A 25,474-nucleotide genomic window follows, 5' to 3' on the forward strand; every position below is an offset into this window, starting at 1 on the left:
CAGCCCATCCAAGTTAAGAAGGCCAATGAAGATCACACGAAGAAGCTCAATACAGCCAATGTTCCCAATAAGAAATGGCAGGAGAAAAGAAAAGCAGGTTTTAGATACTAGACTAAAGACTCTAGTCTGAGACTTGAAACTAGCAAAGACGGAGATCCTTACTAGAGCTCATGACGTAACTAGAACATAGCACGAAAAGAGGGATACGTATAGAGACCGAATCGGATGGATAGGAGCTTGATTGTAGGGGATGCTGGGAAAAAAGGCCACTAAACAGATCTTCACCATATCTATCTTCAAATCATTCTGTGGAAATGCAGTGAGGCGATCGACCAAATACCCCCCAGCTTATGCCCCGGAAGGAGAAGTTATGCTTCTCCGGCCGTTGCTGAACCTTTTAGTTAGATCTCTATAGAAAGAGGGAAAGAAATAGGAAATGATGGATCGAATCCTGCCATTCCAAAGGCTACTTGAAAGCTCGGAATCGAAAGGGAGGAATTCGATCTGCCGCTTCTCTTCTTTAGTATGATTAAAAAGTGTATCTATAGCGAGCTGTACAAATACCCCTTTTGGTCGAGGAAAGCGCTTTCACTTATAAAAATGAAGGGAGCAGGATTTAGCTGTGATAAAACAGCTTTTGCCAAAGGATGAGTCTTTCAAGTATCGGTAGCATTCCTGTGCAATTCCCTTCCTTTAATTCAATAGTTTGATTTGATTCCCGTCTCTTAATTCAATATGCTCTTCCCGCTTAGGTTAGCTGTACTCTCGTGTAGCAGTTAACGCTTGGTGGATAGGGCGAATCCCTTCCAGTCGAATATATTCTATTAAAGCAAAGCCAAGAGGCGATAGTGGCATCGGTCTTCTCGTTCCATGAGGAAAAGGTCCGGAATGGCCTATTTTAATGTCTAAATCGGGAGTTTACGGGCTCTCTAGGGTCTCGTTCACTAAACATACTCAAAAGGGCTTTCCTTGAGTTTTCAATAACTAAAGCGCTAACGCGCAACGTTTTCTTGCTGGGCGCTAACGCCTTTTTTTAATAGGGCTAAGGCTTTGCTTTTCTTGCTGGGCTAACGCGCGCCCCGTATATAAAGGTAAGGCGTTTTCCTGATCGTAGACCACCCTCCGTTTGCTGGGCTGCTAAGCCGAAGAATTCCCAATAGGATATACAGGCGCTCTTAAGCCGTCATTCGATCATCAATTGCTTGCTGGGAAGAGGAGTTTAGAGCCTTCCAATGAGGGAACATAGGATCGATCATCATGCGAGATAGTAGGACGTAGGAGAATAAAAAAAAGGTTAGGGTGCAGTCAATTAAGTCAATCTGGGCGCCCGGTATTGGACTTAGGCCGGTGGATTTTTTAATAATCATGCGAGGTGTATAGGAATGATCACAAGGTGTGTAGGGGTAAGGGCGTATAGGGATAATCATGCGGGGAGAGTTTGGTAACCGAATCGGCTACTGATCTTTGACTAAGCGCATGGATGAAGCTATGGTCTTAGCCTCGGCTATAGATGAATCGATCAGTGGCTTATAAGGGAGAAGTGACTCATAGACTTCCCAGCTCCACTCCTTTTCAGGAAGATGCGTTTATACGTTTAAATAGTACGTAAACCCCCGGCCCAGATGAGTTCGGCATAGCTCATACATGTTGCAGGTGGTTTATGCCCACTTTAGGAAATTTCCATGTGCTCATAGATCGTCATTACTCGGTAACGGATCTTGGATCTGTTATCGGAACCGGCGCTACTGTCTCTATTTCCGTTACCCATGTTCACATTGGTGCTTCTTCCGACTCAGCCTCTGTCCCGACCTCCGGGTCTCGGTCTCCAAGAAGCGGAGGGCTAAGCCACGGGAACTGGAATTGCTTTAACAAGATCGACTGGGGCTGGTTCACGGTTAACGGGATGGATAGAGATCAATCGATTCAAGGTAAACAATTGAAGGATCTAAGACGTCGGTCAACTGGCTTTGTCCCTGTTCCTGTGGCTGAAACTCCTTACCTCACCTTTGCTCTCTTTACTCCCTTTCCCGTGTCGGGCCCTGACGAGCCCCCTCGATTTCTATCTGTCAATGGCAGGGAGACTTTCATTCAATCAATGAGGTCAACTTCTTATGATGCTTCCACCCAGTCAACGAGCTTTTCATTTGCTACAGGGTGGTCGTAGATCAGGGCGCAGGAAGTCGAAATGAACTCACCCGGCCCGGGAAGTATAGATTCGCCGTCAGACACAGTAAGAGGGGGAGCCGATTCATTCTCACTACTGGCATTCGCATACGCACCCACCCTTTCCTCCCCAAGGCCCAGAGACTGGACGAGTAGCCACTGTTCACCACGGATCGTCGAAAGCATGCACTATAGGTTTGGAACCCTCACCTTGTCACCAACCAGAGTGAGAGTTCGAGAAAACCAGAACCGAGTACGGATTACAGCGGGAACGGGACCCTGCGTAGAAAACCAGAACAGAACTCGTTTAGGAAAAAAACCCCTATTAGTAAAGGGGCTTTGAAGCCGGAGTTTGCTGGCTAGGGCATGGACAATAACAGATCCTGTTTCATAGCCGGGGTCCGGAGGTTCCTCGTAGCCGCAGAAGCAACGACATGGGCATAGCTAGGTGACCGAGTGAAAGTACCTGAACCAGTGGTGACATCGGCAGGAGAGGCTCCAGCACTGGTAGGTAAGGGCGGAGTCGTCATAAGTGGTTGACTGGGCCTAGGAACGACCATCGGTCGGGGCCCGCGAACGCGAGCTTTTAAGGCCGTTTTTCGCTCGTGTTTCATGCGTGCCTGTATGAATTGCATAAGTCATTGTGTTTTGGCGGTTGAGAAGTACAGAAGTGAACAGTGTGTTAGTATTTAGTTGTGCGAAGCGTTGTTGACAAGACTTACAACACTCACTGCTTTCACCTGCTTCCGGTGACAACTACCACTCTTTTTTGAATGGGAGGGTAGAGTACCAAGACATAGGGGTTGACCAGCGAAGGCGGTTTTTGTAGTAAAAAAAATACGTATTTCGAATTCTTTTCATGGCAGTTCAAAGGCACGAGAGATAAGGAAAACTGAAAAGCTTCTCAAACCAGAGTAGGAATTCGATCAATCGCTATCAATGCCAGGAGGCAGATCAAGATTCATGGGAACGAGAACCTTTTTCCGAGAAGAGTCAAGCGGGATAGATTCATAGGTTTAAGCCTTTATCCGCTTGGAGGGATGAATTTTAAATTTCTAAGGCTTCGTTTTTCTCCGGCAAGCTGCTAGGGAAGCATTTATTCCCAAGCGATAGGGCTTGGAGTTCAGATTGATGCCTTAGTCCACTCCGAGATATAAATCTACCAATAATGGAAAAAGATATGCTCTGGAACCCCAACAGTAGGTTGATCAGTTACTATCCGGTAGGGACGGGAGACAAAACTGCCACTGATGGGAAAGCGATAAGAAGCCTGAAAGCGATTCTGACACAAGATACGATGACAGGGAGGCCCTTAGACGTAAAGGGAAAACCACTAAACAAACGAAGAAAGAATCAACTACACGAGCGCCCCTATAGAGTAAGGCAAGCCGGCAGCGGATAATCATTAAGGGTATTAGGTCAGCTCGATCTAGCTATTCACTTTCGGATTGGACGGGGATGAAGTAGTCGACCACCAATGGCTACGAATTCGTTCATCCCATGATATGGATGTGAAGAACGCAAACTCCACCTTTTAAAATAGAGAGCTTCTTTTTGAGTCAGAATTCTTAGTGCCTGAATGACCTGCATAAAAAAAACGATCATCCTTCTTTTCTTCTTTTTTCTGATCAATCTCTCTCCCTCTTCCAGAGCCAAAGGAGGAAGAATCTATTCGTCGTGTAGCCGCTGCGGGCTCTAAAAGAGAAAGCACAGTCATTGGGTTGGTGTTCAATCCATTTTGTCGAAGTCTCTACAAGCCGCCCTCTTGTAGCGGGGATCTAGTGCATTCAACAGCAAGGGTCTGTAAAGAGACCGTCAAGGCTGGTTTCCTCGCTCCTCCGTTTGCTGGATTGGATTTGATATAGTCTTTGACGTCGAACTATCAGAGGCAGTAGAAGTTTGCTCAAAAAATCGGGGGCGGACCCAAAAAGATATCCAAGAAGTTGCTGGCTGCGGACCAGAGTAAGCTTCCAGCTTCCAGAGAATGAAGTTGGAGCTATCAAGTTTCATGGTGACGAGATTTGGGATATAGATAGATGCCATAGGTCGAGATTAGAGAAAGAACAGGGGCGATTGCAGAACACAGACAGCGATGAAATGAAGGCTTTCGATAACAGTCTTTCGATGACAGGTTTTCGATGAGAAAGGCATCACTTGTGATGTGCAGATCGGAAGAAAAAGAACAGGGATCGAGAAGATCAATGATAACTGGATCGAAGTGAAACAGCGCTATTGATTTGCGCTAGAAAGAAGAAAGATCGATCGATTGAGAGATTTTGATAGGCCCTTTACGTCTAAGGGGCTGATCAAACAAAGGATCTTGGAGGAAAGAAAAGAGGTTGAACCCGCGCTGAATGAGCAGATCGATGAGACGAGAAGACAGCGGATGAGCAGTTTGAAGGATCGATTAGGAGAAAGAAAATAAGAATAGCGCTAAGGAAAAGAAAATAGGGCTTTTGATGGAAAGATTCAGACAGCGCTGTGATCGATTGGAATGGATTTCGATCAACAATTTCTTCAGCACAAAAAGACAGAAAGGAGGTCGCGATGGAACATGGATCGCAATAAGGAGACTTACCAGCGATTAGGACAAGATCGCAAGGATGCTAAACGGCAGAAGGCATTCGGAGAATGAACGAATTCTGCAGGATCGATGGCGCTTTTTTCTTCTTGATGGCGGCGACCAAAACCCTAAGAGAGCTCCCGCTCTGATACCATATCATGGTTTCGGTAAAGCTTTCTCGGTCGAGCCCTATTACGTAGCTTAGTCACTATTACTCCATCTCATTTCTTTCCCATCATCGGCCGAGCATTAGGATCAACTGGTTGGATTGGAGCAACCATTATCTACAACTGGAAGCACATTAGTAGCTGCGTAACCATAGGAGCTTTCCATCGGTAAATCGTTCTGTCCCATCAGACGTAGCTATGTTGGTAGGCCGGCCGGCCTACCTAAGAAGCCTTAAGAGCAGCACCTATTTATATTTTTATATAAGTCAGTCGTATCTCGTCAGTACATCTTCTTCCTTTGTCCCCCATCTGATATAATAGAAATTTTATATCACTCTGATCACTTCGATCATTGGAAAAGGTGATGCCCCTAATCTCAAAAATGAATATAAATCTTTTTTTCTTTCTTTTTTTAGTATTTTGTATATAAGAGAGATATGTGCCTCATCAATCGGGAACACTTCCCACCGCCTGAATTAGGACCTGAAAGAATCCGGTTACCGATTCTAAAGATGCGGAGATGCATATCAGTGCTGAAGTACCAATTCCCATAACTCATTCATGTTGTTCTTCATTCACACGTATTGTTCGTTCACGGGTCCGTGTTCACCAGTCAATATAGGTGGTCCGGTCGCCGATCAGATCTCAGAGATTGACCAGCTGGCTTGGTTTGGCTATTCATCTCTATTGAATAGGTTAGCCTGCGCGCTTCTCCTAGGCTTCAATTCAAGTAACCCTCCTGACGGCTTAGGCTCCGCTTCCCAGTCGTCGACGTTCCCCCCCCCTAAACGAGTAAGGCCGTCCTTGTGATGGTTCCCTGGGATCGAATATTCCCACCGTCTACGTTGCCAATTGACGATGTATCGTCGTGTCGGGGCAGCTATAGGGCCCTTTCTAACGCTCTGTTGTACAGGAAGCTGTATCGAACGTGCAGATGAGAGCCCCGTCCTACCTACTAGCTAATAAGGTTGAAAGAAACGATGCGTCGAGCAAGCAGCGCGACCCCCGGTTCTACTTCACTAAGCCCCGTGCTTGTCCAAGGAGGAAGCCCATCCCACCAACTTGAATCACCTTTGTGAAAGTATGCCTTTTGCGAATAACACGGACGAAGGAGCTCAACAAACGTGACCGGGCTGCTCATGTTTCTACAACAAAACAATTTCATTGCCTTTCTTTCTTCTTTCTCAAAACACCTTGCTGGAATTTAGAGCAAAAGCAAATCAAACCCTACCCGTTCGAATGAATCGAAGAATGAATAGTGCCGGCCCAAACTAGCTGGGATTTTGGGGGTCACCTTGCAGCCCTTTCCTCCAATCGAGTTGCAGTTGGCCTTGTTTCAGTCAGAATGAGTCCCCGGGACCCTATCTTTAGTAGGTTCCTTAGTCTTCGCTCTCAACAACTAGTACGCCCTGTTCTCGAAAGCCGAAGAGCAGCTAAACTCAACTATCATAGGCTGGGGCTGGCCGGCCAGGCAATGAAATTGTTGAAGGACGGACTCGTCAGACTGAAAAGCAGCCTGCATTTGTTGACTAAAAGCCAAAGCTTCACACAAACCCAATGCCGATGTGAGACAGAAAGCAACACACACAAGCAAGGGATTGTAATTGCAGTGGGAATTCACTAAAGCTAAAGTAAGTGAATACCTTGTTCTTTGATTTCCCTCAAACAAGCAGATATTCTCGAAAGCCTCACGCAAGCCTAGAAGCTTGAAAGCCGATTCCTTGTTGTTCAAACTCGAAAGCTGAAGAGACCCAAAAGCCTATCTCGAAACCTGCGAGTGGCGCTGTTAAGCCCACGAGCCTTGTCTGAAGTTCTCTGTAACCTAGCCACTCGAAGAGGTTAACTCCCCTATCGACAGCCAGGACAGATCATAGGCCAGAAACAGGCAAGCCTAACATCAGCTGATCTACGACCACCCTGGGTTTGGGTTTCTAAGTGACCAATCTTTAGGCTGTCCCTATGGATGACTTCCAGGTCATACTCGGTATGGAATTCTTGCACACTGCAAAGGTTGTCCCAATGCCATTTCTTGGCTCTATATGCATGATGGGTGAGAAAGCTTAGCTCGAAGAGCTTTCTCCGCACAGGCTACACAAGCCTACACTGGGCGCACTCTCGGTTTCATGAGTGTTCATGTTTGGTTCGGGGCAACGCATCTTCTAATGATTGTTCTATGGTGGGTGTCGTGCTTCTGTCCGACCGGCTGATATAACATTTGCTTCTTCTATGGGCCGGTATCACGCCTTCGCTATCGCCCCTCGCTCCTTCATGAAGAAGGTTCATCCGAGCAAGATGCACTTTCTAGGGCTCTGTGGGCATAGCTTGATGGTCACGTAGTTACGGATGGCGGTTTTTATGTAGTAGCCGGTCACACGGATTCTGTCTCGTGAACGGATCGCGGGGCTACCACTTATGTCTCTTATGCTTGCGGAGTTCAGGTTCCTCAACCACGGGGTAATGGCTCTATTACCACTGGAAGGTATGCTGTAGGGTGCACAGGATACAGCTATGGCTATCAAACTGGATCCCCGGAATTGGTCCCAGGTCAACTGGCTTAGGCGCTGGATTCGGAACCACACGAAGAGAACTTCTACACCGTTCGTACGTATCACAACTCGTCTGAATGGCATGGTTCTCTGTGCCATCTGAACTGCAGTGGGTGGGGAATGCGGAATGGATAGCTGGTTCTTTCGAATAGGAGCCCCGGAAGGGATAACGCTTCTGGGGTGGCAGTGGGTTGAGTGTTACACGGGGAATAGGGGAAATATAACATTTCAACGGGCCTTTATATACGGGAAGAGAGAGGGAAAGGGCAGAGCGAAGGGATAGCTGGGTAGCTAGCCCGAGCGATAGAGCTGGCTGTGTCTCCGGCATTGGTCAGTCAACCCGGCCCTGAGCGTAATAGGTTGTTTATTGAACATCCACTTAAAGTAGTTTAGAGAGTGGAGTGACTGACTCTCGGGTGAGAGGCAGGGAGCAAAGCTTCTTCAGAGTAGCCTACGTGTGTGTGCGTAATAGGTGGTTTAACCCCTTCGATGAATGATTCTCCTACTTCGAGCAACCCATTTGTCCACCTCAACAACACCCCTCCATTATTAGTCAAGGCCCACCCCTCTCTCTAGAGGCAACTAGTAGACAATCCCCGGGCCCTGCCTATTTAGAAGAATAGCGTCTTGATTCGAGCATTCAATAGTAAGCTTCATTCATGGGGGCGGGAATCAAATGGATAGATCGCCCCCCGGAAAGGGGTAACATCTTTCTATTTCTCGATTCCTCTCCTCTTTTCAAGCAGATTCTACCGATTGAACGAATTGATTGATGCCCTATTCTATTGTTACTAAGGCCCCTGCCAAGGGTGATATTTGGATAGTAAGGCACCGAACCAATCATTCCGTTGATCCAACCCGTCCCTCCTGCCCTCCCACTATTATGAATTGGGGGTGGGATGGAAACACGACTCCGATCCGAACACCCCGATTCTTGTTATTGTCGAGGTAGGAGTTGCTGCAATAAGAGCATCGGGCTTATAGAAACCCAGAGATAGGAATTGGTTTTGGATCTTGTAAATCTGCTCAGTGCAAAATCTCTTTTTTAGAGACTCTACTTGAACTGTTTGGATTGGTCATAGGCGCAATCCAGAAATCGGCTTGTCGTTAGACCCCCAAATACATAGTGATAAAGCAATTTTTAAAATGAAACTCGAAGTTGTTGATAGAATCATAGACCGAATTTATCAATCAAAATTTTGCATTGGTTTGCCTCCCCTCCCAAACAGGGTGGTGAGATCATATTACTCTGTAGTACTTCTATGAACGAACTAATGGCTAGTTTGGACAATGTTTCCCTCTCGGTTTCAAGCTTCCATAGTTATCTTCCTCTCCCAGCGTAAAACAGATTCTCGTGTTATTCAAATCCATTTTCTTAGCCGCTTCCCATTAACGACTCGACCTTTCTAGATGATTGACCGCGATTGATAGCCGCATTCCATAACAAGGGGGGATTGCTGCCATTGACTATTACTCCGATGATTGATAGCTCCGATTGACTAGAATAGGGGCGACGGCTCGACATTAAGATTATTATTGAGGGGGGAGATCTTCTGTGAATGAGGGAGCTTTAACCAGATCGATGAGATGGAGCGAGACGAGTCAATTCCTTCTCCCGCTTAAAGGGTTGCGAGATTACATCCATATATGTAATAACAACTCCCACCTTAACCCGGGATTGATTCATTGGATTGAGGGCGAGAACAACTTCCCCACCCGCTTATCCACAACTATAGATCAGGGAGACGAGCTTAGATGCTGCTTTTCTCCACTCAATAGATGAGGCGGGCCGGTTAGATGCTGCTTTTCTCCATTCAATAGAATAGGGGGGACGGAGCTACGATCGATTAGGAGCGATTTATGAGAAATAGGGGGCATGCTTTAATAAATAGGCGGGTGGGCCTTAAATAGATGAGGGGGGTCGGCCCTTTAGATGGATTGATAGCTCGATAATTACCGACTCCTATGACTGCTTGCTCTCTCCATTCTCGCTAGTGATTGCTAGAGATCATCTATCCACGTATTAACAACTAGAGATGGATGATCGACCGCTTCAACGGTTGGGTGCGTCATTCCATCCAGAATGAGATATAGGGGGCATGCTGCCCAGAAAGAGATATAGGGGCGATGCTGCTTCAAGTAATTAGATAAGAGAGCGAGCTGCGATGAGAGAACCAGCTAAAGAGATAAGGGAGCGAGCTGCTTCTTCCCTTGCTACGTGTTGCCCACTCAATCGATACCTCTCAATCAATAACTCTTCCCCTGCTCCGTCTTGGCCCTTGCATAGAAAAGGGAGGGAGCTGCGATTGACTATTCATGCTAGGGGGACTTTCCATTCTATCACCCTTTCATCTGTATATGGGTTAACAACTAGTAGTGCTAGAGATCAAGAAGAACCAAGGGTGTCTCTGCCTTAGATCGATTCGAGACTATTAGATTGACGGACGCGAACAAGAGATCGATACAACACTTCAAGTCCGGGTTCAAATCCACTCCAAGGGTTGCGAGGGAAAGGGAGAAAGCCCAACCTCCGATTCAAGGGTTGGTTGCCAGATTCCACTCCACTTAAAGGGTTGGGCTAGAACCTGGGATTCATAGTCGAGGGAGAAAGACTACATTAACAAGCGGGTGACCCAGATTAGTGATTGATTGAGGGAAAACAACTCCAGTTGATGAACCCGAACCCAGCATCGATCTCTCGCCCTTCTCCCTTCTATTCTTTTCCGGGAATGAGGTTCTATTCTTAATAGTTCTTTCCGGTAATAGCTCGTACTCGTATGCAGACTAGCTGATCGGTTTGATGCCTGCCCTTTCTCCTCGATCCCTCTATTAATTGAGGCAGGGAATAGGTTGTTAATAGGTATATAATAGTAAGGGCCCCCTTCTCTAGATGAACGACCCACTATTATGGGTATTGGAATTGTTCCCCGTACTATTGATTCCCCCTGCCGCTTTAGAGTGATTCAGCGTTATTCGCCCCTACTATTAAGAAATGCCCGTACTATTGAATGAGCATGCGAGTTGTTAATCCGTGGATAATGAGTCTGGCCGTTCTCATCTTTATAACCGGTAATGAATCCCCCTGCTCTGGTTATCGATCTCCTCTTCCGTGCATTGCTAATCGATGGAAAGCCGTTCCCTGGATCTCGGTTCTGGTAACTCCTGGTTGTTAGTTGCATCCCTGCTCTTTCTCCTCGAAGCGGCTCACCCCTCAATATTGTTTAATCGCCCCTCTTTCTCGTTGGTGGAGTGACACTCGTGCCTAATCAATCTATTAACTCTCGTGGCTCACCCCTCTTTCTGGCAGCATCTAATTGGATTCCTCGCAGCATCTAAGGGGATGAATGCCTGATCTCCCCTCTTTCTCGCAGCATCTAATCGGCCCTCCTCTCATAACTTATGTTGGCAAAGGTACAACCTATCCTATAACCCATCTTGCACTCATTCCCTCGCGATTCATAGTGAAGGAGCAACTTATGTTGGATTCGGGACAACTTATCCTATAACTTATGTTGGCTCCCTCACTCAAATCAGGGGTCCCTCAATTCATGGCCCTCTCCATTGAGTGCGGGTTGTAGACTCGACCCTACTAAGAGTGGAATTCGAAGCATAGATTTCTAGATAGATAGATAGATGTCGGGCCCGGCTCCTCCTTCCCATTTCTGATAAGCGGCCTTTTCTCCCCAATCTATTCACTGGTATGCCTCCCTATCACTGGAAGAGTGGCTCCCTCATCTAGAAATAGAAATCATTCAAGCAATCCTACTATTATCTCATTGGATGAATGGTTTCGACGAGACGCTTGGATTCTCAGTAATGCACCCGAGGCTCTCCATCAACCGTTTCCTTAACTATTCTTCGCCTGGATCCGCCTCTCCAACCCTAATACGTAATAGAGAGGACCTTTCCTTTTCCAATCATTCGAATGATCCTATTTTCTGTTCGACATAGCTGATAAACCGACCCCTGAGAAAGGTTTCTCAGTGGTAAACCCCTCCCCGGCATCACTTTGAACTAATAAGCCTCATTCAAGCAATCAAGATCTCTCCCTTAAAGATCAACCCCGGCCTAATCAATTCTTCGAGATCAAGCCTGGCCGACTCCTTCAATTTGCCCAACTTGAGAGACAGAATTCAATGAGTAAGAGCTCGTGCCGGCTTATCTACGTATTAGGCCCGGCGAAGAAAGGTCACTCGATCGACATCAAAGTAATAGTGAGCCGCTTCCCCAAGAAATCGATATAGACGGCAAACCTACTCCCCGGCCGGAATAGAAGAGGCCGGCACGTCGACTTCATTACCGAGAGGGGGTCGATCAAGAATGAGACTCAAGAGAAGCCCTACTATTCAATAAGGGGGAATCAAATAGCCCTTTCATTCGCTATTCTTTGTGAGGGCGTTCTTCATTAATACGTAATAACTTGATCCATCTCGTGCCCGCTTTCACTCGATTTCACCCACTCCCGAAAGCTAAAGCTTTCCTGGCCCTGGCCCTTTGAACGTTCATCCATGAGAGACAGACTCGAAAGCCCAACCTACTAATTGGATAGACATAATTCCATAGTGCTTTTCCAACCCCAGCAATAATAGGTCAGGAATTCATTCTTGAAGAATAGTCGCCTTTCCATCCCTCCTTGGAAAGATTCTTCCACCTTATTATTGAATGGAATCACACGATTTCACTATTGATTGCGGAACATGAGAGATTGGCCCCCCCTCCCATTTCAAGATTGGAAGGCATCTATCCAACCAATATAGCTTGCTTTCCAGTCTATCTATCTTGGAGAGGAATGAAGAATCAGATAATAGGAGAGGAATGAAGAATCGTAGGGCAAATGCAACTATTTCTTGCTAGTAATAAGGCATTCGGTTGTTCATTTCACGCTTTCTTGACAGACAGAAAAGTCGACTCACTCTGGCATAAAACTGCTTATTGATTCCCACCTGGAAATTGCATTCATGAGAAGGAGGAGTCGAGTCTATTATTAACGTATTAGCCAGCTTGATAGAATAGTAGGGCGCTTGAACTCGATCGACATCAATAGGCTGTAAGCGGCCTGCTCAAGAAATAGAAGCAATCTTCCGTCCACTCCAAAGGTAGGGCGAGAAACCACTCCAAAGGTAGGGCGAGGGCCCGTTAGGGGGTTGAAAAGGGCAGCAAAGGGAGGGGAAGACAACATGCTCGAAAGCACGGATTCTCCCCCATCGATTATGGAATAGTAGGGCCAGTCAGTAGCTATCCGATCCTTACTAGCGGTTGATCAAGAAAGCTTCTCCCGCTTCTACTAGTGCCAGGGATCGACAAGAACAAGGGCGGCTACATCCAACTTATTAGTGCTAGAAATCAAGAACGAGAAGGGCGGCATGCAATCTCACTAATGCTAGAGATCATCGAGAACAAAGGCCCTTAGCAACGAGACCGAGGGAAATGCACATGTTTGATGGAGCTTCATCAATGCTTGTTGATTGACCACTCCTTCTAACAAGGGCGCCCAGAATTATTATGAAGAGAAAGGAGGGCGGGCCCCCATCGATTATAGAATAGTAGGGCCAATCATTCGAATGTGGAAGGAACCCCGCTATTTGAGTGACTCGACTTCATTCCCCTTATGAGCTCGATAAAGAATGCTCCAAATGGCTTCACCATATATATGGGAAAGCGACATCGAGGATTTTCCCTTATGAGCTCGATCAATAAGTCGCATTTTGGCTTCGGACATAGATGCAAAATGGCGTCAACCGAATCCCCCTCATAGGCTTGATCAATAATGCTCCAAATTGCTTCACCATATATAAGGCAAAGTGACTCGATCAAGCTCCCTTATCTTTGGATACGATCCGGCCTCTCCCAACATGCTCGAAAGGCTTATCTACGTATTAGGCCTTTTCCAACCTACTCCAATCATAAGACAACATGCTCTTCAATCCAAGCTATCCTTTCTTCCCTTTCCAGCCTTCTCGTTGAAAACAGCTTTGCCACTTCCTAGCTCCTCGCTTCTTTATGCTTGAGATTAGCTGGGCGAGGATCTCTTGAGTGCCATCCATTATCTGCCCCGGGAGAAAGACGCCTTTCTTCTTAAGAGGCGGGGATCTCTCGAGTGCCCCTCTTCTATTATCTGCTTCTTGGGCTGGCAATGAACCTACTATCCGATTAATAGAAGCATTTGCCATTCTACTTCTCCCTTATCTGGTCGATCAAGAATTCCTGGCCTTCTCCCCCAGAGAAAGAATTGGGAATCGGCATCATCTACCTATTAACGTGGGCCCAAACCTACTATTGAAGAGATGTGCGCCCGATACGAACAAGGCTTTCACGTATATTAAGAGATCATCTATAAAAAGGGAATTCCCTCTTATCCGATAAGTGCTAGCTCTACTTTTATATCAATGGCGCGGGTGTGATCATTCGAATAGTAAGGGAGGGCCAGGCCAGCCAATAATAGTATTCGAATTCAATAACTGTCCACTGTTAGTAAGCGCTCCAGTAATTAGTTAGTGTGCGGGAGAGAGTGGTTGACTGCTCCTACATTCAGTGAGTTAAGTGCGGGCAAGACTGAATCACTTACTGAGAGATATTATCTACTCCTTCGGAGCCTCGCCCAACTATCTATCAATCCAAGCGGGAAACGAACCAACTCCTCTAGTAATAGTAGGGGCTGTGCTTCACTGATCGAATCACTTACCTACATTCGAATATCAGTTTATTCCTAGGCGCACGGGAAAGTAATAAGGTCTATTTACCGATATTTCGAATATCAGCAAAAACTCGAATCCCCTCACTGCCTTTCGACACGGAGAGAGAGACTACACTGTAAGCATCTACTCTCATATACTAGAGAAGGGAGAGGGAGTGACGAATCGGATTCTTCATAAAGGTAGGGGAATTTCATAGAGCGGTTCATTCTCAAAAGATTATTGCCCGGCACTTTTACCGATATTTCGAATATCAGCAAAAACTTGAATCCCCCCTTTTATCTAGGTCCGCTGGAACTACTACTCCGATATGTGGGGTTCAATATGTAAGGCGCGACGTTAGGGCCTATCACCCGATAGGCCCTCACTCCACTTACTGAAGCTGGCAGCCCTTATCCAGTTCCCTAGCGCGCCCTTGCGGGCAGGTGAGCTCAGTAGCTCATAGAGGAGACACTTCAAACTGCTAAACCCGGTTACTATCAAACCAGAAATGCAGGCAATGAAGACGTTTATCGGTACAAGTAGTGTCTATAATTCCCTTATTTATTTGAAAAGGAAAGCCTCCCCGTTCTACTCTCCGGAACAGGGATTGGGAAATCTTTTAAGGCAAAAAAAATGCCAGAGCAAATACTATTGAAAAGCAATGTATGGTTTCCCCCGGCTACTTGGGAATATGCAAAAGACTATTTCCCTTTATGCAAAATAACTAGGCGATTCTACATTTGCTTGACAATCGGTTCTCTGATATGGTTGTCGTACGATTTCTGGTCTTTTGATATACTTAACCAATTTAGAATGCTTACTCTTGAACCAAGTCTTTTTATGGATTCTCATTTTGATCCGTTAGATATGAGTAAGCAAGCTGAAGAGGTAATAAAAAAAGAAAGACCTTATTCGGATTACCCAGGAGGAATTTCCCTTACACGAATACATGTCCCGAAAAGCGGCTATTGCAAGTCTCGTAGGAAGTCTCCTCCTTTTTATGCTAATATCAGGAGCGGTAGGTGACTTAACTGGATATCCCAGTTAGAGGATATCAAATGTTCAAAGTAATCTGAACATTATTCCTAGCTTTTTATGTATGGCTAGAGCGGGCAGGAAGTGTCCGCACCAACCTTCCATAGGTTGTTGTGCAATGTACCCAGGAATTGTAGTACTAATTCTAATGTTTGTTTGTTTAGTTATTTTGGAACCGTTAAGGTTTATAAAGTCTTTTAGAAATAACGTAGAATGATGATCGAAAATGCTGATGCGTTTCATCGACTAAGTAATCGAGATTCTCAAAACCTCTGGGCCTCTTTCTGCGAGAGAGGTACCAAGTTTGCCAACCAGCTCTTTCCCAGTACAAGGTCAATAACTCCAACTGAAACAGACAAACATCAAACGGTAATACACGGCTACGTAAAGCTTACCCTCAATCTAGCGGATGTGGGATTAATAGCAGTGCCCGGCCTTTTGATGTCCTGTATGCGGTGGAGGTTTTTTGACTATTCTGAAGGGGGCGTTGAATCAAGATGAACAAGATATGGAACTACTTTTCAAACCAACGCATCTGTAGCACAAGAAGGCGGTCATCAGTTGCTGTCAGTCGGGGATGGCTTCCCGATACTGCAGCGATAGCCAACCAAGCACTCCTGCGGGAGGAAGGGTAAGCAAAGAGAAGGGTGAGCCATGAAGAGAAGGCCTCATTAAATCGATTTCTCTTAGATTGAAGGCCTTTACTATTACTATTGAATAGGGCAAGTCGATCCATTACTAAGCATCCATTCATTCCCTCTTCTCCGGATAGCACGAGTCCTTCACTCCGCTAGTAAGGGCCTTAGGATTGATGGGCTTTAGAGAGGGGGCTCGATTCTTAATAGGGGACAACGGCCAATAGATCAGATTTCCGATCATCGGACGCAATTCCATTCATAGATAAGCGGGTTGCCCTTTACTGGGACAAACAATTACTAGGGCAATCACCTCTTACCCGATCCCTCTACTTCTCCCATTAACCAGTGCGCTTACGATCCATAATCCAGCACTTCTCTATTCGATCTCAAGGGACTCCGCCTTTACTCCATGGGCTTCTTTCTCAACCCACACCCCTTACACAATCACGCCTTTATCGGACCGCTAATTCAAGGGGTTCGCTTGATTGGGGAAAACTGATAGGGGAGAACGGATTGGGGGGAACGGATGATTGGGCAGAAGAGATTGGCAGGAACAGAGCTATATTTCTCTGATCCCCTTAGGCTCACGATCGATAATTCCACCATGAAGATTCGCCTCTTACTATGATGGGAACCGCTATTATTGGGCTTTAGATGAGGGCACGATCCATCGATTCTTCCTTTCTCTGATCCGATCGCTTCCTTATCCGGGAGGAACATATCATAGATGCCGATGACTGGAGGATTGAAAAAACAGAATACAATAGATTGCCCCACGGAATGGAATAGATCTGGCTTTACGATCAGGGAGACACTCCCGATCTCATTACCTACGTTGAAACACGGGCATCGATTCACCGGAATACATGGCAGGGAATGACTAGATGCAGATCGCACAATACCTGCTATAGGGAAAAGACCTATCATCTTACACCCTATTCCCTTCAATACACAGTCGATCCATTGATATAGACACACAGTAGAAGGAAACACGAGAGACTGTCTTGCCGATTTGTAATAGAAACACTCGGAACCGATATTCACCCGTATTTACCGGGTAGATAGACTCGCAAGAATGGAGGGCGAGGAACAGATTGTAGATGCCGATGACTGGGGAAATTACCAGTCCCATTGAATAGATGGGCGCGACTATTGGGATTGATACCGAGGAGCCACTCATACCAATAGAATCACTGCTTCGAGGGACGTGCCGCATACGAGCACACAAGCACTACGATCTCAACGCAAATCCCGCTGATTCAAGGCGACACTGCATCGATTCAATGGAAACATTTTATAGGAGAGAGCCACTCCATTTAATAGGGACCCTGCCCATCTCTTACGTATCACCGCTCCTGAACCCACTATCTCTCCACCACTTCACATCTTTACACTTTTGGAGAAGGCACCAAGCCGAAGATTACTGGGGATGCTGCTCCTATCGAACCCAGGCTTACAATTCGTAGGAGGGAGGCTTAGAACCGAGGCTTCAATCTCATTACATACCTTTTAACAACTAGGCTTTTATCCATATTTCTCCGATCCATTCATTCCAGTAAAGGGCACTGTCCACTCCAAGACCGGTTACTTCCACATTAAATAGATCAGGTCCACATTCGATAGATCAGACACGCGATACTGATCAATAAACCATAAATAGTTGGGGGCTCTATACGACGGATCCGAGGCCAGAACCGGAGCAGGGATGCGAGGCGAGAACCAGGGATCATTTTCCATTCGATGAGAAACGAGAGGCGAGCCACTTACTTAAAGGCGGGCTTTTTAGAGTACATGTTAGTAAGGATACGAGTTAGGCGCTTCCAGTCATTAGATAGAGTCATTACCGAAGATAGGGAGGTGCTTCCGGGATAGATACGATTCCATAGATGAGCTAGGATCCGATAAGCCAGGGTGCTGCCCCCAACCAAACCAATAGTAGGAGCTGCTTTCCCATGTCATTGATCAATACCATAATTTAATTCCCAACCCGGTCATTCAAGAACGGGCTTTTTTCCATAGAGTAAAGGGCGCTTTTCACTAAACCTAGGGTTGAGAAAGCTAGCGTAGGTCGGCTAATCAAATACCCTGCTTCGTTGGATAGGGAGAGGGAGAAGAGTCAACCATTCTTCGTGTACGTATTACCAACACCGGTACTAACAGAAACGAGGGTTCGCTTAGAAAGGGGTCGCTTCACCACTCGCGATGAAGGGGAGCGCTTGGGATTAGGGTTAGTTTCTAATCGATACACCGGTTATGCACTAATAGGTCGAGAGATTCATTAGAGCAGGGAGAGCTTCGTTGCCTCTCCCCTCCCACCGATGAATCCGCTTTCTCGACAGTAGGAGTTGTATCGGTACAAGCTGGATTCCCCTTTCATAGAGTAGTAGAGTAAGATTATTGAGATTGGATCTTTATGATTAATCGGGTGATTGGCTGAGATTCAGTTTCTCGACCGGCACGGTATACGATGCACTAATGCTTTTTCCCTTCCCTCCCCCCGCGCATCGAAGCCTAGTTGGCTAACGGGTGAGGGTGGGCGACCTTTTCTCTGGTTGGCTAATTCTCACCTTTATTCCCCTTACTCCGATGAGAAATAATAGGGGTCTCTATTGAAAGGCTTAATGATATGAATGGCCCGGGAGAAGCCTCTCTCGGTAAATAGGGCTCTTCTTTCTTCTTTTTTTAGAAATGGCAGGCTTACCATTCATTCCTTCCCGGATCAAGGTAGCTTGCTTGCCAAGCTCGCATCCTTGCGCACCAACCGTACAACCTTTTTGCGCGCGTCCTCGCGCTCTCCCCCGCTTGGCTTTCTAGTGGGCTAGAAAGTCAGCTTGCTCTATGCTTACTATATTCTACTGTTTAGCCTCATCTTCCTTCCTTCGTTCGAGACTCCTTACCAGGACTTTAACCGTCAGGGAGTGTTCGCTCTGCAAGAACAAATAGAGTTAGACTCAGTGTCCATTCATACTGGTGGGTGAACGGTTAGGCTACTTCATCGCCGCCTTGGGACAAGGTTCGAAACTAGGCATACCCGCCATCTCTGTCAAACTCACGAAAATCGCCTATAACTAAGTCAATCGACACTCTATTGTAGCCCTAGGAATGGGAGGTTCGAAGGTCAGGGCTCAGTTCGTTAGCGATGTCACCAAGGGCCGGAGGAAGGAAGGAGCTCACGATTGCCAAGTAAGCATGAATACGACCGTTCCTACTTTCTTTTTTTTAGTCTTTCGCGGGAAACAAGTTTCCCCTTAACGCAGCGACGGGGCGCTACAAGTGCCAGAGCCTAAAAATATAGCTTGACTTTATAGAGGAGGTGGGCTAAGAGCGCCTTATTTCAGTTATCAACAGACTTGCTCCCGTGGAAAATAAAATGTTTAAAGCACCTTTCTCGTGTACAGCCCGAGTCACTCAACACTATGATATTACCACTCGCCATTTACCGCTCCGTGGGCGTTCGGCCAATCACAATGATTGGCACGGCCGGGAGAGTCAGGGCCCTCCCCTTCCCTAGGGGAGCTCTTTCACTTTGATGCTTTGAATCCGCGCACGGAAGGCCATCATCCGCCAGAGGAGAATGACCGAGTCTCATCCTCTTGGGCCACTCCACATCACACGCATTCCTATCCTCTTTTGAGGAATTTTCCCCTGGGATTAGAGGAAGCGAAGCTCAACCTCTTACCCATTCTCAAGGTCATTCCTTCGAGAATAAGGGCGCCTACCTTCGGTTATGGGATAGACCGAACCAGTCCAACTGGGCAAGAGGGCAACCATCCATCCATTCGCCCTCATTTCACGGGTTGAGCGAAGCTTAGCGCAGCATTCAATCAGGCCCTTCTTTTGCCTAGGCGACCTTCGCCTTTGGGGGTGACGTACGCCAACCATAGTTACCACCCGGACGGAGAACCGTAGCGAAAGCCGTAGCAAAAAAAGTAAAGCCGGTTCCAGTAGGACACTAAGCAGGCCGGAGATAAAGAACGAAAGATTGCAGATGCGGAGGGGCGAGGCAAAGCTCAGCAGGCAAGTCAGCCCTATAGAGTCGGCTCATTAGAACTAAAGTCCTAATGCTTGCCTGAAACCATGCCTACAGCACTTCGGGTGTCTAGGCCCTCGGCCAGGACGCGTTGAGGTTGTTATGAGACCGGCTAGAGGCTAAAGACGCCTATTTCCTAGACAAGGAGGAGGTTGGCCTTTGCGCCAGGGACCCAAAACTTTCCTTGGAAATATCAACAAAGGGAAGTCTTTGTTAAAGAACATACACGTCGTTATAGATCAGTGTCAATTCCCTCCAATTGAAGGGGGTTGTCAAAGGGTGAGTTCCTTGCTTCGAAAAGAAGCAAGCGAGGAAAGATCCATGGCCTTTGTTGCGCCGGTACATTGGCTCCAATCAAGACTAGTCGTCAATCCGAAGTCGGTAGGGCGGAGAAGTTGTTAAAGTGAAGCAAAGTAATTCCATACCATTTCCAAGCAATTCAAATTCTTAATTATGAGTACTCCTTTGCCCTGGGGCCCACGGAGCGGTAAAGTTGGATTTTTAATTAAATAGAGTAGTAGATCCTGGTGATGGTAGGGCGTTCTGACGAGAAGATGAGCCGCGCGCGGATCGTTTTTACCAAACTCTGCTACGGTGCCTCGACTCCTAGGGGGTACCATATGGATTCTCTGCCGGTGTCTCCATTGGAAAAGTCCTCTTCTTTCACCTCGCCCCCGGCTATAGAAAAGAGTGTCATTCCTGACTTTCCTTATTTCTAACTTCTGTCTGCCCCATGGCATTGCACGGTCTACAAACCCTTCGCCCCACCTCCTTGAACACTTCGGGGTGTCTTTCTCTCGACTGTACTCGGCTTATCGAATATCCGAATTTTTTTGCCTTTTCTTTAGCTAGCTGGAGTCACAAAAAGGTATAGCTTTGCTTGGGCGCTAACGCTCTATCTTTAGTAGAGGGGTGCTCCTGGTTTAAACTCCAATGATGGACCAAGGGAAACAAGCTTACCTCTCTCTGTTCTACCAACTTTAGGTAAGAAATCAAAAGCTAGAGCAGAAGCATCAGAAGCAAGAAGCGTCCACATAAGCAAGGGCTTAGTAGACTACCAGTAATATCAATAAAATAAGGGCTGCAATTCGCCAATTCATTCGGATCGGGAAGAGGCAGGGCAGAGGGTGAGATAGAAGGGGACGGGAAGGCTTTCAACTAGGACACCAAGCTCGAAGCTGAAAGCGGTGGACAAATCTACCGTTACCAGGAAGGGAATATATAGGCAAAAAAAACCCCAGGAGCGGGGAAGGAAAAGCACGGTGCTAGAAAAGACAAAGGCCATCATGGACCAAAGTAACAGAGGTTCCTTTTTTCCTAAAAAAATGCTATGTTGTTCCGATTGTTAGTGGATAAAGAAGATAAGCGTATCCAAATCTCAACCGAGGAGGAAACAAAACCCTCAATCCTAGGGTTATGGGGTAGGGGACAAAGCGAAAATATAATATTTTGTATGCTCGAAAAGGACATTTAAAGAGCGCTTTTAAGCCACATTGAGAAGGGGCAGTGGGTGGGTGAAATAGCCAAGCTACCGTTGGTTCCAATATCATCCCACTAAGAGTTTTGAAGAAGCTCGGCCGGGAACGCACAGATATGATCTCTTTTCCTTCCCCACCGTCCTAGCTTCGTAGTTCCGTGGATCCGAACGAAGTGGTTCCAACGAACCGGGTAAGGTATGAAGCAGCATTAGCCTCAGAATCCACATCTGAATCCCCCGTAGAAGCAGAGGAATCCGCATTAGCAGCTTCAACTAGAGAATCCGAATCTCCGTCCGCCGAATCTGAATCCGCAGTCCCATCCGCCGAAGAGAAGACCTTGGGCCCTTCCTTGGGTTAGCCTTTAGGGGGCTTGGGAGGGGGCAACGCTTTGGTTCACTGTTTTTTCAAAAGTTGGAAAAAGTCTGTCTGTTGTTTATGATTTTTACGACAGGAAATGAGCGTAAATCTACTTTTTTTGAATAAGGAAAAAGTGTATAAAAAATTGGATAAATTAGTTAGCTATAACGCTTAGGAGAGGGGACCATAGGAGTGCATCCGTGTAAGATTTCCCTGGCCACTCTCTTTCTCTTGTTTCAAAAGTGGCATAATCGATTTGCGCAGTTGAGCGAGCGGCAAGGGCTTCCCTTTTGACGACTGGATATTTGGCCTGGGCATCGTTCCATACTCCGGAAGCAAACTGTACTAGTTCTTCGCGATCTTCATTTTTCTGTTTTAGAATAGCTCCCCAACAAGGCGAGCCAAAGGCTCGCTTTCGCCCCTATTTGAGTAAGCTGATCGTAGACCACCGTTGATCGTAGACCCTTAAGAGTTTTGGTTTTCTACTGGCGTGGCGCTGCTGGATGCTTCTGATCAATAGGAAGAGGAGGAAAAAAAAAAGCTTATGATGAGCATCTATTTGAGTCGATCATTTCCAAGATCTAATTCCAGTTTTTTCTTATGTAGTGGAAACGCCTCACAATCTGCAGTTTTACGCTTAAGGGAAGAAATGTTCTTGGTGGATGCAGGACCTGGGACCCCCAGAATTTGTATGCAAGATGAGCCTACAGGAGTGCCAATCAACCGAGCCACCAGGTTTGAGAATAAGGTGGGATCCCTGGATGTAGTGGCTGGTGAATCACTGATCAAAGAGCAGATTTTGGAGAGATTCTTCATCGATCTAGTGGCCGGTGAATCACTGATCAAAGAGCGAGCAGCCGCCAGGTTTAATGATTTGGTGGGATCCATAGATGTAGTGGCTGGTGAACCGCTTCTTCTTCTTCCACGAAGATTCAGACAAAACCGAGCTTGGATGGAACTGAACAAGATTTGGCGAACGAATACACAGGTAAAAGGCTTTATTATTGAGAAAGTAAAAGGAGGTTATTCAGTAGCCATCGCAGGTTTCATTACTTTTCTTCCATTCCGCCCTCTCATAACTCAAAGGATAGCGAATGATCGATTCACCATTGAGAGCATTAAACCAAAAAGGACGAATATTGTGGTGTTCTAACAGCGGCAGATCAAACAAGAACTTGATGAGCGTTACGAAAAAAAAAAAAAAAAGACAATTGAGAAATTCCGAAGCCTAGCGTCTCCTGAGAAGAATACTCTTTTACCTTAATCCATTCTTTTGTTGAGGGTCTGGCACTTATTCCGGCCCTCTATTTACATAGCGAAGAAAGGCAAAGGCTCTTGCTCGAATGCGTGACTGCGGCGCGCCTATCGCCCCGGCACGGCACTCTAAAATTCATGTTGGGTTGAGGCCAGCAAGAAGACTGCGACTAGGGAGACGAAGAATGGAATTGAAGGCATAGTCTCAAAGAACAGAATGGAACACCAACCAAGGGCTGAGGGCGGGGAAGGATGCACTAAAGCTTACAGCCACAGGGCCCGTTCAAATTTTTGCTGAACGTCGTATTGCCAAGGTGTTGAAGGCAATTCAACAAAATTCCATTCATCTTCGGAACAAATCCTATCATTGCCTGATGAGTTCTAACATCGGATGGGAGATCAATAGCAGTTATAGTCAATACCAGTTAAACGTAAAGTCAGGCCGTTGCGTGCTAGCGCGCGCTGTTATGTAGTTTTGAAACTTCGAATTGGGAGGGTCGGTGAACTGACCGTAAAAGCTATTAAACCCGGCTCGGCGTATGACAATGCACGACACGTGATAGGGACCCTCTTAGTAAGGCCTTCCGCCCCACACCTAGCTTAGCTCACCTCAGGGCTCAAGTGATTCACCGAAGCGACGAGACTGCTTTTTCAAGTCTCTGTCTTTCCCACATAGCCCTTCATGGTGACAACTTGTTCAGGAGATGCTTGCTTAAGACCGTATTGAATCCCCCGATCTCACGTTTAGTTTATTAGGGCTGGGTGGCTGAACACCGGTCTTTATATTAAAGCTTCCGCTACCTGTCTGATGAGGTATTACGGAGGCTCTTTTGACCGGTCTGAGGCTTTACCTCACCCTATCTCGCTTACTCGTTGTGGTTTACCACGAATATACCTGCTTTTCATCGTAAGATGATCAGGCGTCGTGACGATAAGGCTGACCAAATTGTTAAATTATACCTGTCCTTATACTCCATATCTAAATCCATTTTAGTGAGGAAAAGACAGCTGATCTACGACCACCCTCTATCGTTAACGAGCCCTCTGGATCCCCCGATAGAGTACTGGGGGAGCTCAGATACAAGTGTATTTCGATTGCTGAAAGGTACGCACCTGTTATGTTCACCATTCCTATGGATGTTGGCTTCAGGTGGTGACCTCAATGGTCGTCTTCTCCTGTTAGGAGTTTGACTTCTGGCAAGAGTCACAAGTTATGGACTCCCCTACACCGCATGGAGTGGGAGATTTTCTCTCTATGCGTGTGGGATCGAGCCATGCTTTTAGGCGCGGATGGTATGACTCAAAATGACTTTCTATCTCGCCTTTGGCCATTTAAGCATGAATTACTCGAGTGGGCAGTCAACTTCTTCACTCCACTGTTCGCTTATTTCTTCTTTCCTCGGATCATCTACCCTCAAAAGGGTGAGATGGATCCTGACGATGTAAACTTTCCATGGTCAATGTATACTCAGGTTACAAACCTGGAATCAGTTTACTGTCGTGCAGCTGCTGCTCAAGCAGGTATTTTCGAGTATATTTGGAAATCCTGTAGGAGAGTAGCCGAGGTCAAAGGGTTATCTGATGATCAGTTGTTGAGTCGATTCCCATTGGGAAGACTGGGCTTGTTGGATGAGGGGTCTGGTAAGCGTTGGATGCAGGGCATGCCCGAACGCATTCAAGCAAGCTCTTATGCGTCCGGCCCATGATTGGTGTATGGACGTTTTAAGGCGTATACCCATGGACGGAACTTTTAACCAAACTCGGCCTCTTCGCCGACTGATAGGTCTTAAAGATTTGTTTTCCTACGATTTGTCTTCTGCTACTGATAGATTTCCTCTATCGTTCCAGGAGACATTAGTAGAAAGACTCTTCAATAAGACTGTGAGCTTTTCTTGGGGCGTTTCGGGGTTAGGTTGCAATGTCTTTCTTGCTCCAACCTCCCAAAAGGGTTCCCCGTTCTTTGTCCGGTTTCGTACGGTCAACCTTTGGGGTACTTATCCTCTTTGCCTTTATTCGCCTTGAGTCACCACTTTGTGGTTTGGCTTGCGGCGGGTAGAGTTTATCCCGAGACTGTCTTTCGGAAATACGCCCTCCCCGGCGACTGAGGTTCCTAAATCTCTCCCAACATGTTAGCATTCCTCATCAATATAACAAAGGAAGTAGACCAATTGAAAAGAGCAAGGAAAAGTAGACCAAACAGGGAGCTTTCCTCATACTTTCAAGGTATAATTTCAATGTCAGGGAATGGGATCTAAGGGAATGGAAGGTAGATAATGGTTAGGAATGGTTAGGTCACATGGGAATGGAAGGTACTCTACATGGTATCTGTTAGGAATCGAATATCAGGTATGGGCTCAAGGGAATCAGTGCTCGGGATCAGTTCTTGGCATCGGTTCTGTGCATCGCATCGGCTCTGTGCATCGGTTCAAGCATCGGTGCACGGTACAGTAGTGGCATTAGTAGCATCATTAAGAGCAGGAGCATCATAAGCATCAGTAGCAGTAGCAGGCTCCGAAGGAGTTGTACGTTCCGGTGCTTCTTCCCGAGTTGCGTGCTAGTGATTCCGATG

General features: G+C 46.5%; 2 protein-coding genes across 2 annotated transcripts in view; one reads left to right on the forward strand and one right to left on the reverse strand.

The window, feature by feature from the left end:
- LOC122647148 (ribosomal protein S1, mitochondrial-like) overlaps positions 1-22,893 on the forward strand; it is a 56,825-nt gene extending 33,932 nt beyond the window's left edge. The window contains exon 4 of the mRNA XM_043840636.1: positions 22,149-22,893. Coding sequence (XP_043696571.1) covers positions 22,196-22,804 — 609 coding nt within the window. The 5' untranslated portion in view covers positions 22,149-22,195 and the 3' untranslated portion in view covers positions 22,805-22,893. The remainder of the gene's footprint in view (positions 1-22,148) is intronic.
- The window catches only part of LOC122647144 (cytochrome c oxidase subunit 3-like), a 99,680-nt gene that overhangs the window by 14,239 nt on the left and 59,967 nt on the right, over positions 1-25,474 (reverse strand). The gene's annotated exons all lie outside the window — the stretch shown is intronic.

This window comes from Telopea speciosissima, unplaced genomic scaffold (genome assembly GCF_018873765.1).
Source record: "Telopea speciosissima isolate NSW1024214 ecotype Mountain lineage unplaced genomic scaffold, Tspe_v1 Tspe_v1.0012, whole genome shotgun sequence".
In the NCBI taxonomy this organism is placed as follows: domain Eukaryota; kingdom Viridiplantae; phylum Streptophyta; class Magnoliopsida; order Proteales; family Proteaceae; genus Telopea; species Telopea speciosissima.